This window comes from Schistocerca piceifrons, chromosome 2 (genome assembly GCF_021461385.2).
Source record: "Schistocerca piceifrons isolate TAMUIC-IGC-003096 chromosome 2, iqSchPice1.1, whole genome shotgun sequence".
NCBI lineage: Eukaryota > Metazoa > Arthropoda > Insecta > Orthoptera > Acrididae > Schistocerca > Schistocerca piceifrons.
In genome coordinates, this window is record NC_060139.1 from 1,094,041,056 (window position 1) to 1,094,055,448 (window position 14,393).

A 14,393-nucleotide genomic window follows, 5' to 3' on the forward strand; every position below is an offset into this window, starting at 1 on the left:
AATGAGAGGTCTTCCGGAGAAACGGTGAGGAAAGAAATACATGGAAAACACTGACAAGAATAAGGGACCTTATGGTAGGATATCTGTTAAGACATCAGGGAATAGCTTCGATAGTACTAGAAGGAGCTATAGAGGGCAAAAATTGTTGTGGGTAGACAGAGATTGGAATACATCCAGCAAATAACTGCAGGCGTAGGTTGCAAGTGCCACTCTGAAATGGAAAGGTTGGCACGGGAGAGTAATTCGTGGCGGACCGCATCAAACCATTTCGGGGAAGAAAACTGAATCGATCAACTAATCGATTTGCATTCACTTGAGTTAATTCTCTTTCGCCCTCTGCACCAGTCGATAGCGCGTCTACAGCCTGTTCGGGACAACTCAGGCAGTCGTTTCCTACTAGAAAGGTGCTGATAACTGTTTCTGAGACTGAAAGAACTTGGATGATCTTGGATGACACGGGAGTAATGTTTGTGACAAGAAAGACATTATGACCAGACGAAAGTACAGTTGTCTGGCCATAACTGTAGGTTCTTTGAATGCTTTGGGACTTGGTTCATTGGATGTACAACATGTTAAATATTAGTTCGCTTTATTACATGCATGATTACAAAGTTTTACTTGGATTGATATAATCCTTTGGTACAGGAGAACACGAATATTTACGACTTTCATTGACTTTAAAACGTCTCTCGATGCACTTATCATAAAATTCTTCTCTCGAAGTATGACATTCAACATTTGCAAAAATACATTTCCTCTTGAGACTTGAATAATTCTTTAGTCCTACTTGCTCATGTAGAATGCTTCAGTTGAGGTCAAGAAATGGGACAGTGTTTCCATGCTCGACCTCCAGTGAAGTGACGAAAATCGTGGGATAGCGATCTGTACGAGTAGCGATGCAGGTAGTATCGCGTATGCAAGATATAAAGTGGCAGTACATTGGCAAAGCTGTCAGTTGTTTTCAGATGAGTCAAGTGAAAAGGTGTCCGACGTAATTATGGCCACACGACGGGAATTAGCAGACTTTGAACTCTGAATGGTAGTTGGAGCTAGTACATGGGACATTTCACGTCGGAAATCGTTAGGGACTTTAATATTCCCAAGTCCACAGTGTCAAGAGTGTGCCGAGAATACCAAACTTCAGGTACTAACTCTCGCCACGGCCATCGCTGTGGCTGACGGCCTTCACTAAACGACCGAGAGCTGCGGCGTTTGTTTGTAGTGTTGTCGGTGCTAACAGACAAGCAACACTGCTTGAAATAACCCAGAAATTAATGTCGGACGTACTGCGAGCGTATCAGTTAGGGCAGTGCTGCGAAATTGGCGTTAAGGTGCTATGACAGCAGACGACCTAGGCGAGTGGCCTTGCTAACATCACAGCATCGCCTGCAGCCATATCTGTTACACCCTAGACGACTGGAAAGCCGTGGCCTGGTCAGGAGAGTCCCGGTTTCAGTTGGTAAAAGCTGATGGTAGGGTTAGAGTGTGGCTGACCCCACGAAGCCATGGACTCACGTTGACAACAAGGCACTATGCAAGCAGGTGGTGGCTCCATAATGGTTTCTGCTGTGTTTAGAGGGAACAGAGTAGGTCGCCTGCTCCAACCGAACCGATCATTGTCTCGAAACGGTTATGTTCGGTTACTTGGTGATCATTCGCAGCCATTGAGCGATGGAATTTTTATGGATGACAATGCTACATATCACAGGGCTACAACTGTTCGTGATTGGTTTGAGCGAATGGTTTGACCTCCCAGATCGCCCAACATAAATTCTGTAGAAGATTTAGGGAACATAGAGAGGTCAGTTCGTGCACAAAATCCTAAACCAGCATTACTTCCACAGTTATGGATAGTTATAGGAGCATGGCTCAATATTTCTGAGGAGACATCCAGCTACTTGTTGAGTCCACGCCACGTCGAGCTGCTGCACTGCGGTGGGCAGAAGGATGTCCGACTTGTCACCTCGGTGTATGTTGGCCTCTGTGCGTGTTCTTCAGCCTCTCCCATTAGAAAAAATATCTTTCTATCGACAAGTGTTTTGATGTGAATATTTGCTACTGAACACGGCCACAATACCGCACTCGATTAGTGTCGAAATCATTTGAAATTGATTTTATCCAGTATGTTCATTGGTCGCACTTCTGCCACAATGCATCAAGGTGCACATTGCTGACTTATTGCTTATTATTCATACAAGTCTGAGAAAGTAAGTTGTGCACATTTTCAAGATTTGGTGCATTTATGTCATTTCACTCATTGGTAAACGGTAAACATTACTAAAGTTAATGCCCTAATGCCATTTTTCGCACTCGTGTGACAACACAGCTGACGCTCAATGAACCGTGTCTCCATCTTTCGAGACACCTTGTTGGCACTATCGTCCGCAATGCCACAGATCGCCTGTTTCTTGTCTTTCCTTGCAGCGCTGGCCCACTTCTGCGTCTTTCTTTCAACAGATCTGGTTCTGTATCGTTAGAAATCATGTGTCACCATACGTCGCAATCATTTGTCGTTCACATAAAATTCAGAAGAATTATCCTCATATCTCAAATGATGCATGATCGTTGCAAGTGCTAGCGATGCAGCCGTCGTACACGGCCAAGAGGTGAGTCGGTTGCATGGATAGCCTACCCAGCAGTGCCTGGCAGTGAAGGCGATGCAGCCTGGATAGTGATCTCCGACCACAGTGTCTCGTTGACTGCACGTTGCATGGCAGTTGCCAAGCCGGTCGTTGGTTAGTGGGATCTCGGTGCGACCCTCGCGCTCATCAGTGCGCGACTGTATGAAATCAGGCCTGTTGAATGGTACTGCCTGACGTTAGTGGCTGCATCAGTGAATGCTGCTTGAGTGGCAACGCTTCTCCACACCACAATGCAGTCACCTTTTCTCCAGTGATCCCCGATGTGAAGTCTGTTTCCGGCTTCGCAGGCGCTATTTGTGTGTGGCCTGGCCCAGCGTACTTTGCTTTCTGATCCCGAGGTGTCACACGGTCACCCAGCCATGATGAATTGGCATCCTGGTTTTCATTAAGACAACCTGTTGAAGAATGGGTGGTTTTGCTGACGTACCGATGACAGAAAAAGTGGCATAATGGCGAAACAACTGCTTTCTGTAATCTTGGTTGGTTATGCGTTCATCAGGTAGTGATGTGAAAGGATTGGCTATTGGGCATTAAAACACACAAAGAACTTCAGTTACATACTGCGACGCTTTCTTCATAGCATTACGGAACATACGTATTTTCTTCTTTGGTTTATAAGTATGGGACCGAGGTCCCTTTATTGTAGCAGATTAATTTAGTCCCAAGGAGTATTACTCTGGCAATAACTTATTTTTTCTACTATTGTGATTCAGCTCTTTCAGTATAGAGCGACTGAAATGTATACAAATTTTTCTATCGGCCTAATGTAAAACTGTCAGCGCCACGTTACCATGTGGAGCCGCTGTCGGAGTCCTGTTTAGTTCCATCTGTCACAGAAACCGTGGTCGGAGATTGATGGGCAACACGGCAACAGGTGCACACTGGCAGGTCATATACTGTACCTGAGAGTGGCCGGGCTGTGGCCACATGCACAGGCAACCCGCTACTTGCTGCACACGGTGATGGTGCAGCTGTGTGCCATCGCCTACATCGCCGTCGGTGTGGCCAGCATTTACACCGCCAGAGGGGACGTGGACAGCATATCGCACACGCTAATGCATTTGCTCGAGGTCGTCTCCGGCATGGTCAAGGCGGGGCTCTTCTTCAGCAAGAGGCAGTCCTTTTACCGCCTGGTGCAGGACCTGGATCTGATGGTGTCCGAGGACTGGGACCGCCCCGAGCTGGAGTCCGCACGCCGCTGGGCCCGCCGGATGACTGTGTCGCTGACTGCCTACATCTACACCCTCATCCTGCTGTGGCTCCCGGCGCCGCTGCTGGCCGGCGGCGACCAGAAGCTGCTGCCGGTGGTGCAGATCGAGGGAGTGGACTGGTCGCTGTGGCCCGGCGCGTACGCCGCGCTCTACGCCCTGCAGTGCGCTGTGCTCCTCACCCAGGTGCCTGTCGTCATCGGCCTGGACTGCTTCTTCGTGGCGGGCATGCTGCACGTGGCAGCCCTGCTGCAGCTGCTGGGGCAGCGCGTGTCCGAACTGCAGCTCATCAATGGCGGTGTCGCGGACCTGGCTGGCGATGTGGGTCTTAAGAGGCGGCAAGTGCTGTACGCGGAGCTCTGTACCTGCATCGTGAACCATCAGAAGATCACGAAGTAAGTCTGTATAAAGGTCGATTCACAATTGATGGAAGGGAATAGGATTGGAATGGAAGAGCAAAACATTCCACAATGCATTTCAAATGGCGTCATTCATTCAGATCATGAAGGGACCTAGCCTGCATTGAATTGAATCTCACTGTTAAGATTTCCCAGCAATATAGTTTTGATGTTGACATTAATGAGGGAGCTCTCGCTGTGCTCACTCATGTTACAGTGGTGTTTGGAATTTCAGCGACATTCTATTGTCCTATTTATTCTTTTGTTGATATTCATCATACAATCTCTTTTCAAACAGCAGTCAGTTCCGTTAAACTTATCTTGCAAGTTCTTTCTTATCTCTAACAGAACTGCTCGTCTTATAACACTGTGTACACCTGGAACATTGCACATTGTATAATAAGCAGTTTAATGTTCAGCTTGTTCGAAATAAAAACGAAAAGCGCTGGTAATACAGTTCTGTCTCTGTCATTACTTTCAAGATTATTAACAAACATTTCCATAAGTTTTCTTAGTGTTTATTGAACTTACTATTCTTCTTTATTTCATTAAATGACATGTCTCTAGCACCCATTATTATAATATTTTATTAATAATAAATTAATTGATGTAACTTTTTTACCCCTTACTTCCCTCCATAATCGGATTAACTATTCCTCGCTTTCTCTGTAGGTGTCCTGTGTACCAATCACTTCTTTGCGTGGTTCTGCACACACATCTTTTTTCTAGAATTTGATTCATTACCTCGTCATTAGTTACCCGACCAATGAATTTAGTTTGAAGTATTCCTCTGTAGCATCACATTGAAAAATCTTATACTTTTTTCTTGTCTGAACTGCTTATCGCCCACAATTCATTTTCTTACGAGACTACACTCCAGATAAATACCAGAGAAAATAATTCCTAGCATTTAAATTTATATTTAACCTTAACAAATCTCTTTTTTCAGAAAAATTTGTCTTTTTGTTCCTAGGCTGAATTTTATATCAGCTCTAATTAGTCTGTCACAGTTATTTTGCTGCCTAAATAAAAAAAAATGATCTACTACTTTTTGTGTCTCATTTCCTAATTTTTCCATTAGGATCACCTGTTTCGTTTCAGCTACGTTCTATTGTCCTTTTTATTCTTTTGTTGATATTCGTCTTAAAACCCCTTTTCAAACAACAGTTTACTCCTTTAAACTTATCTGAAAATTCTTTGCCATCTCTAACGGAACTGCAATACCATTTACGAACTTCTGTTTTCATTTCTTTTCCCTGGAACGTCTTCTTTCTCCTTCCAGCTCTCTCATTGATTTCCGTTGGCGTTTGCTACATGTACATGTTGATTGGCATTGGAGATAGGCAATAACATCGTCTAACTCCATCCTCAGCTACAATTTCATTTTCATGTCCTTCGTTTTTGATGTTATTACGACATGGGTCTTTGGCGCTCAGTAATATAACCTTTTGCAATTTAATATAAGTGAGTGTCCACCTTGACTGGACAGGACTTTCCGAGTGAGTATACAGATTTAGAGTTCAGTAAATTCGACCTCTGAATGAATGTGAATGTGTCTGCTAAGTGGGGATGTAATCGTCCAGGGTTCAGTCTCTGTTGCATGTGCTGCAGGTACCTGCGCGACTTGGAGGCCGCCATGAGCACCATGGTGTTGGTGCAGCTCTCCACCAACATGATCTGCCTGTGCATGGGTCTCTATCAGCAGATTCAGGTGAGGACAAAAGACGTGTGACGCCTGTTTTCATTAAATATAATTTTATTTTAAGCAAACCCAAGTGCACTTTCAAAGCTCCTAAATAACAGCTGTGTAGAGGGTTACGTGTCCACTTGCTTTGCGCACACGTAATGCGTGTAGGGAAACAGTGAAGCGACTTTGTCGCCACCAGTGCCACACTGAGGCCGCCTTTGTCAGTACAGGACGTGAACATTTTATTCCCATAGTGTTGACATCTGTTGGGTACAAAAAGCAATGGGCCTCACTGAATTGCGGTAAGGTGTAGCCTCTAGGATAAAACACCCCTATCCAAATAGGGAAGAGACAGCGGAGGCATCTTGATGTCACGGAAAATCGACTCGATGGTCATCTCAGCGGGGTGAGATGTCTCTGGGTCGGTGTCACTGACATCCATAAGAATGGAGATGAATCTGGCAGTCTCATCTCCGTCCCCGGTAACGTGGTCTTGAGCTCGTGGAGGGTCCGGTTGCGGATGCTGTGTGTATTCTAGCTGGAGACTCCCAAATTTAGCCGATCTGAAAAACAAAAAACGGGTTTTCGTCTTTCAACCAAACCCTGACGGGGATTCGTGGATTTAGAAAACTGAGGAGGTGTTTCCTGGCGTAGGCAGGACAGCCTATCTGTACTTCAACCATAGAGTGACACAACAGTTTGATGATTCGACCAAGGACCCGTCTTTGTTGTCCCCAGAGGAATGCAGCGGCAAACACCCCGTCATTTAAACTTCCTGCAAGACTTACACCTGCCAGACTGGGACTCAAATCTGGGACATTTCCCTATTACAGGAAACTGCTCTACCGACTAAGCTACCCAAGCTCGACGCAAAAGTCGTTTTCCCAGCTTTTCTTCCGCCAGTACCTCATCTCATACCTTCCAACCTGCGGAGTAGCCACAACTGGAAATGTAAATTATCACTGATGTTCAAAGATCCTTGTCGACATTTCGTTGCGACGGCGATCACGGTCAAAATTCCTCATCACCATTCTGTTGTGACGGCAGACACTGGTGTTGCAGGACATGCCCTAAGTTGACGGTTTCTCGAAAGGTGGCTATGTAACAACCAATGACAGATTCACTAAAATATACAAATTTACTCGTATCGAAGTCACAGTGTATACAGGTTAAGTATAGATATGAAAAACACCAGTACCTTAATTAGCATGTAGATGTAAGATCCAGCCAATAGAGTCAAATGATCGATTTTTGCACAAAGTCCAACTTAAGAGTGTTAAGCAATCGGTTAGACAATTGCATAAATTAGCGACCGGCGACCTCCACTGACCGCTTAGGCCATTAGAACGAGGAAAACAACACTTACGTGAAAGAATTACTAGATTAACATTACATAACTTAGCGAGCGGAGACCTCCTCGGCGAAGATGGTGCAGGCCGGCGTGGTGTGTAGTAGCACTGCTGCGAAGGCTCTGTGGTCCAGGAGTCCCATAAGGCGGCACACCACGCTGTCCGTGACGCTGGAACAGACTGAAGGCCCACCGCTGCACCCTCAACAACTGCCGCAGTTACACCGCTCAGTACGATGGCTCAAGCTGAGAAAATGTGTCACAGTACACACACACACACACACACACACACACACACACACTGTGGGTATCACAAAATAAGATATCAGAATAGAAAAATAATTCCAGAAATACTGCAGAGCATGTACTAAGAAACTGAAACAGCCACAAATTTGCAAATCAACTCGGCTCATCTCCGATTTACAGAGGAACTGAGAACGAGACAGGCGAGGCAGTGAGAGTCTTAATACGGCCGGAACAATTACGTTCACTTGCAGAAGTTCGAGCTATGCTTTCAGACAGGAAGTGGGTTTCTCGAAGCCAAACTCCACACTAGGCGAAAAAGCAATAAGGGAGCTTAATTCGGCGGCTATGAAACAGTCCCATGCGCAGTTTGATTACGACGTGATAAATTAATCAAGTCAGGAAGACTTGACTGAGCCCCAGGCTAAGAAAGGGTCAGACCCCACAAAACCGTCGTGGACACGTAAACTTCCCGATGACCAGAGTCAATACGCCTCGTCACTAATTCGAACCCTCTCGCCACTAAAGGAGGAGGACGTCGCCGCCCACACACCCCCGGCCCCCGGTCCAAGCTCACCACTCCCCGCGGCAGCATTTGGCTTGCCCGATTGCGACACCGCCACCATGCCCCCTACATAAACAGCGCGGATACAAACTCATGGGGACGAGGCGGGAAATTTGTTAATGGAAAGGAAACCGACACGGCTCCGTTAGTTGAAATCACCACAAGCATGGTTTCTTATCTATATGACTTTCGTAAATAGTTGAAAGTGGGTAGTTGAAAGCATGTCAACTCTTGCTTCTTATCTGTATGGAGCTGTAGAATAATTATAACAAAATGATGACAGATCTCAGTATACGTTTCTTTTATACCTGCTCCTCCACATTCATACGGAGTTTCCATACATAACTTTAATTTTACAGCATTTGCAATAGAATTACTTTTACATGTATCTATTCTATTGGTTCTGGTGACGCTAAAAATTAGCTGAAACTAGGTAATTTAAAGAATACCATCCCTCGTTTCTGAAAAGTAGCGTAAAGTGGGGAGCTGAAAGCATCACATGGCCTTTTTCGTACGTATATGGAAAGTAACCCAAGGTGAGTAGCTGAAAGCGTTGCATGCACCGTTTCTTACCTATATCACACGTCGAAGTAACATTGCGGCACTTAATTTGAGGGCCCATTGTGTCTGGCACCAAGTGAATACATAGATCAAGCCATCGTTGTATTCTGGACGCCAAGTGTACCTCAACCTGTAACTTACACCAGTAGTGCCAATAATGCAAGTCACATATGCATTGTACTGTTATAAAACACATCTTTACATGTTTAACAATACAGATACTTTTTGGTAACTTTAAAGTGCTATATAAATTTTGGTGCGGGCATCCATGGTTCAGAGATCGAAGTTTCGTTTGTGGTACAGAGATGTGTGAAACGTTTCAGAATGAAATTTTCACTCTGCAACGGAGTGTGCAGTGATATGAAACTTACCGGCAGATTAAAAGTGTGAGCTGCGCCGAAACTCGAACTCGGGACGTTTGCCTTTCGCGGGGAATTGCTCTACCCAGGTAGGAGACGAAGTACTGGGGGGCTTAAAGCTGTGAGGACGGGTCGTGAGTCGTGCTTGGGTAACTCAGTCGGTAGAGCATTTGCTCGCAAGGGCAAAGGTCCCGAGGTCGAGTCTCAGTGAGGCATACAGTTTTAATCTGCCTGGAAGTTTCGTGTGAAACCTTTTCAAAGATATTACCACTCCTGAGACTCTTAGTAGAAGTACAGCAAGCCTTTCACATAGTCACTGGAGTTCTTTTCCGTATAATTTGTCTTGCAGATTAGAAGTGACAGTGTGTGTGTGTGTGTGTGTGTGTGTGTGAGACGTGGCACTTGATTTGGGAGTCCACTGTACCTTGCACCAGTCAGTACAAATACTGGGTGGTGATTGGGCGAGCAAAATCTCTCTCTCTCTCTCTCTCTCTCTCTCTCTCTCTGTGTGTGTGTGTGTGTGTGTGTGTGTGTGTGTGTGTGTGTCTGTTTGGGTGTGTGGGTGTGCGTGAGTGCGCGTATCTGCGTGTGCATGTGCGCTTATGCCAACTCCCGTGCCGTTCACCCGTGCTCCCCTCGCCCCATAACCTGCATAGAGGCAACCTGGGTGTGAGCATCATTAAGTTTATGAACTGTGGGCCAGAATTCTCATTATATTCCTTCTGGAGGCAACGGTATTTTTGCAGTATGTTGTATGAAGAAAACTGCATGAATTACATGCCTACCTTAGGGGACTTTCAGCATGGGGCAAGGTTTACCAGCTGTTTATTTTTATCTACTCACTCACTACAAAGCTGGCATTTCATAAGTAATCGTTAACCATAGTTCTTCCCGAGGTTTGTTGCTGAAGCTGTGGGAACCTCTCAGTATTTATGTGCAACTCAAAAGTGTAGTAGTTTGGTGCGACCTGGCATTCCATCCCTTTCTCCATCCTCGCCCCCCTCTCCCACTGCCCAGTTGATATGGTTCATTTTTAGATGTTTGGGAATTAGGCGAGGGTATAGCCTCGAGCACCGTGGCGGATGCACCTTGAGGTGCTTGCACCTTAAGGGATAGGTAGCTATAAACGAAGGCTTTTCCACTCGGTGAGGGCAAGGTGACTGTTTGCGCTCAGCTGCTATGCCGACATCACTTGACACCCCTGCTCTGATGGACAGATTCACGGTTGGCGGATGCGCCTCTCCAGTCCTACTTGTACGTCTGATAAGCCTACTAAGTGCCCCAAGAAGCATTATGTACGTCAACGATCTTTATGATCCACGAATCTTTGACCTAGATTTATCTTAATTCTTCTCAAAACATCAAACAGTATGATCAGTCTCGTTATTTCTAGGTCGCCGCCGTACTTGCCAACGATGTTCATCCGTGACTGCAGAACTGTGGTTCATGGCTGAACCAAATGAGACGACATTCATTAGCGGTTCTAGGCGCTACAGTCTGGAACCGCGAGCGCTGTGGTCGCAGGTTCGAATCCTGCCTCGGGCATGGATGTGTGTAATGTCCTTAGGTTGGTTAGGTTTAAGTAGTTCTAAGTTCTAGGGGACTGATGACCTCAGACGTTAAGTCCCATAGTGCTCAGAGCCATTTGAACCATTTGTTCAGAAGGGCAATATAATCCTGGCTGAAAAAGAAAGCTTCATATCCCGTTAAAGAGTTTGTAAATAGTAATATAAGTGATCTATTAATTGCGAAACAACATCTTTATCAGTTATTCTTGAGAGTGTGTGTATAGCAATTAAGAATAGTGTAGTTAAATTTCGCCAATGTACAATATGTTTAACTTTAAAGTGTCCATTCCTGTATCGGCACGTTCTTGTGCATTTATGTATGCCAAACACAGCCTGTATTTAAAAAGCTATGAACATATGTATGTAACTATTTACGATCGCTTATGAAGCATGACAGCTATCTATGTGTTAGTAATTAAATAAAGAATGGTCGCTTAAGCTCATCTGTGCGCAGTGAAACTAATCCAATCTTGTTTTCGCTATCGTCATTTAAAGTTGGTTCTTGAAACCTTATACGTGCGCTGGTTCATCTTTAGGTTCGTAAACTTGGTATTTGAGTTGTGTTTGTTATATAATCTTCTTGATCCTTTCTGTTATAGTCTTCTACCTGTTTTATGCAGGGACGTAATAAGTATGTACTTCATCATTTAGTTTTTTCGCTACAAGAGTGATTGCTTTTACTATTTGACAGGATTCTAATATTTTTCTCAAAAAGCATTTCCTATTTTTTTAAATACTTAAAATGTAGATAATTTGTATTTGTAAAATGTAAAATGCTCCCCTTCAACTTTTTTATTTCATACTTCATAGTTTTCATTCATTTAGTGAGTAGTTTTTTAAAAACAAAACTAGTACTATGGCGAATACAGATGCCGCAGTAAGTGCCAAAAGCATACCTGTCACGTGAATATGGATGGCCACGTCCCTGGTTATCAGAAAAAGCAGTAAGACTTGAGTGAACGTTGTATGTTTACCAACACTATTTGTTTAATGTTAAACGTATCGAAATCATCTGATAGCGTCAAAGGAATTGAATGAGCGAGAGAGCGAGGTTACACATTATATTTATAACTTCAAGAGGTATGTGTATGGCCAAATCTCAAAGCAATTTATGCAAAAATGTTTATGATGCAGCCAGGTCAAAGTGTCGATCATTTTGGAATCTGTTTTCTAGGTTTCCTAAAACTTCTGAAACCTATTTGGAACTAATTGGAAAATGCCCTACTCATCTGTGTCCCACACGATGGAATTCATATCGTAATTCTATTCAAGATGTACTCGTACTGAAGTTTACTCTAGATGAAACATTAAGGAAACTCGGATTAGCAACTTTTAAAGAAATTAAAATACAATTTCTTAATGAATAGATGAGCTGTTAAACATCTATTTCTGACACTACCAGAAATTTAGAAGGGATCAAGATACATACGATGGATGTCTTCTGCCAGAACTAATGAAAATGCAAAGAATGCTAAACAGCTTGCAAATAGATAAACCTACGTACTGTGGTGTGCTGATAGAGGTTATTAAAGAAAGTCTTAATAGGAGTTTTGAGAGAATGTATAAATTAGAGGAAGCAAAAGCAAAGGATGGCATATTAGCTTACATATCTTATCCTTTTTTCAGATTGAAACGGCTACCACAGGCTAGCAGAGAATAGTTAAAGAATTGTTTATTTGAGAAGTGCAGAAGATGAAACAAGAACAAGAAGGAGACGAAAAATATGAGAAGAACTTTCAACATTATGATAAAAAACACAGTGAATCTCATTAGCTGTTTGTCGATGACCCTGATTCTTCGGCAGCCAGTGATAGTGGAAACACTACACTAGATCTGGGAACACTACAATAGTTAAAAGTTAATGGCAATGGTTTAGATTCCTTGAACAGATAACCAACTGTAAAATTTGTTTCCATAAGTGCCAAGACGTGCTCCTGTTGAACGACTATTTTCTTTTGGTGGGATAATAATGAGGCCACATGAACGAAACATAGCAGATGAAATATTTGAACAATTATTGCTGTTAAAATCAGTGAAAATTGGCGTTAAAATGTTCACTAACTAGAGGTATTTTATTTGAATAAATATATTTTGAAAATACGTATTTTGCATTTTGTATTTAAATGCTTTTATTTCAAACCATTTAGTATTTACATCTGAAATAGAAAAAATAATAATTATTTGTATTTTGAATTTAGATACTTTTAATAAACTATCTTGCCCATCTCTGCCACTCTACAAGTTATTAGAGCATCTTCCTGTTCCATTCACGTATAGAACATGGGAAGAATGACGGTTTCAATTCCTCTCTGCGTCTAATCTTGCCCTTACAATCCCTATGAGAGTGATATATAGGGGATTGTATAATACAATCCTAGTGTCATCATTTGAAGGTTGTTCTTGAAACTCTGTAAACAGGATTTCTCGGAATAGTTTGCATCTTTCTTCAAGTGCCTGCCAGTTCAGTTTCTTCAGCATATCTGTGACACTTTCCTACTGGTCACCACACCTGTGACTAATCGTGCTGCTCTCCTATGTTTACGTTAAATACCCCTCATTAGCCCTGTTTGGTGTGGGGTCCCATTCACTTAAGCAAAAAACTAACTGGTCCTATGTGATCATTTCACTTCATATCTCTGCAAACTGTCACGTTCACGTATTTGTATGGTCTGACAGATTCCAATTTTGACTTGTGAATCTCGCCTCCATTGTATACTATTTTTTTGTTTGTTTGTATTTTTGTTTTTGAACTGCAAAATTTTGCATTTCTGAACATTTAAAGCAGTTTTCCAATCTTCTAATCACTATGAAATCTTATCAACATCTGACTGAGTATTTGTGTGGATTTTTTCACTCAATATTTCTTTACAGATACCTGTATCACCTGCGAAAAGTTTGAGATAGCTGTTAATATTGTCTGAAAGGTCGTTAATATACAACATGAACAAAAAACGCCTCAGCGCACTTCCCTTGGACACTTGATGTTACCTCTACATCTGTCTCCACAAAAGATAACATTCTGTGTCCTCAGCTCAGTCACAAATTTTGCTTAATACCCCATACGATCGTACTTAAGACAGTAATTGTAGGTGTGACACTGAGTCACACAGTTTTCGGAACTCGAGAAATATTGCATATTCCTGGTTGCCTTGATCCACGGCTTTCAGGACGTCATGCAAGAGAAGTGTGAGTTGTGTTTCACATGATAGATATTTTTCGGAATCCATGTTGGCTGACCTGGAGGAGGTCATTCTGTTCGAGATACCTGACTATATTTGAGCTGAGAATATTTTCTGAGATTCTACAACAAATTAACGTCAAGGCTATTAGACTGTAGTTTTTTGGATCACTTGTGATACATCGAGCGAGGTGGCGCAGTGGTCAGCACACTGGACTCTCATTCGGGAGGATGACAGTTCAAACCCGTGTCCAGCCATTCTGATTTACGTTTTCCGTGATTTTCGTGAATCGCTTCCGGTAAATGCCGGTATGGTTCCTTCCCTAATCCGATCGAACCGATGACCTCGCTGTTTGGTCCTTTGCCCCGTATTAACCAACCAAACAACTTCTGCTACCGTTCTTGTAAATGGGCGCGAACTCTGCTTCTTTTCAACTACGGAGAACAGTTCTTTTTGCTGGAGGGAAATACAGTACATTATGGTTAAAAGAGGGACTAACTCGGAGATTTGGCATGGAATGTGATAGGCATTCCGTTGGACCCTATACCCTTGTTCTCATTTGGCTATCAAGAGCATGTTCACCTATTCTTATGAAGCTGAGCTAAAATTCATTCACGTTGTCCTCTCTAAAGCTA

General features: G+C 43.3%; 1 protein-coding gene across 1 annotated transcript in view; it reads left to right on the forward strand.

Annotated features, from left to right (window-relative positions):
• The first annotated feature begins 2,580 nt into the window (after positions 1-2,580).
• The window catches only part of LOC124776154, a 34,241-nt gene continuing 22,428 nt past the window's right edge, over positions 2,581-14,393 (forward strand). Inside the window, exons 1-3 of the mRNA XM_047250994.1 lie at positions 2,581-2,606; positions 3,517-4,245; positions 5,860-5,959. Coding sequence (XP_047106950.1) covers positions 2,581-2,606; positions 3,517-4,245; positions 5,860-5,959 — 855 coding nt within the window. The remainder of the gene's footprint in view (positions 2,607-3,516; positions 4,246-5,859; positions 5,960-14,393) is intronic.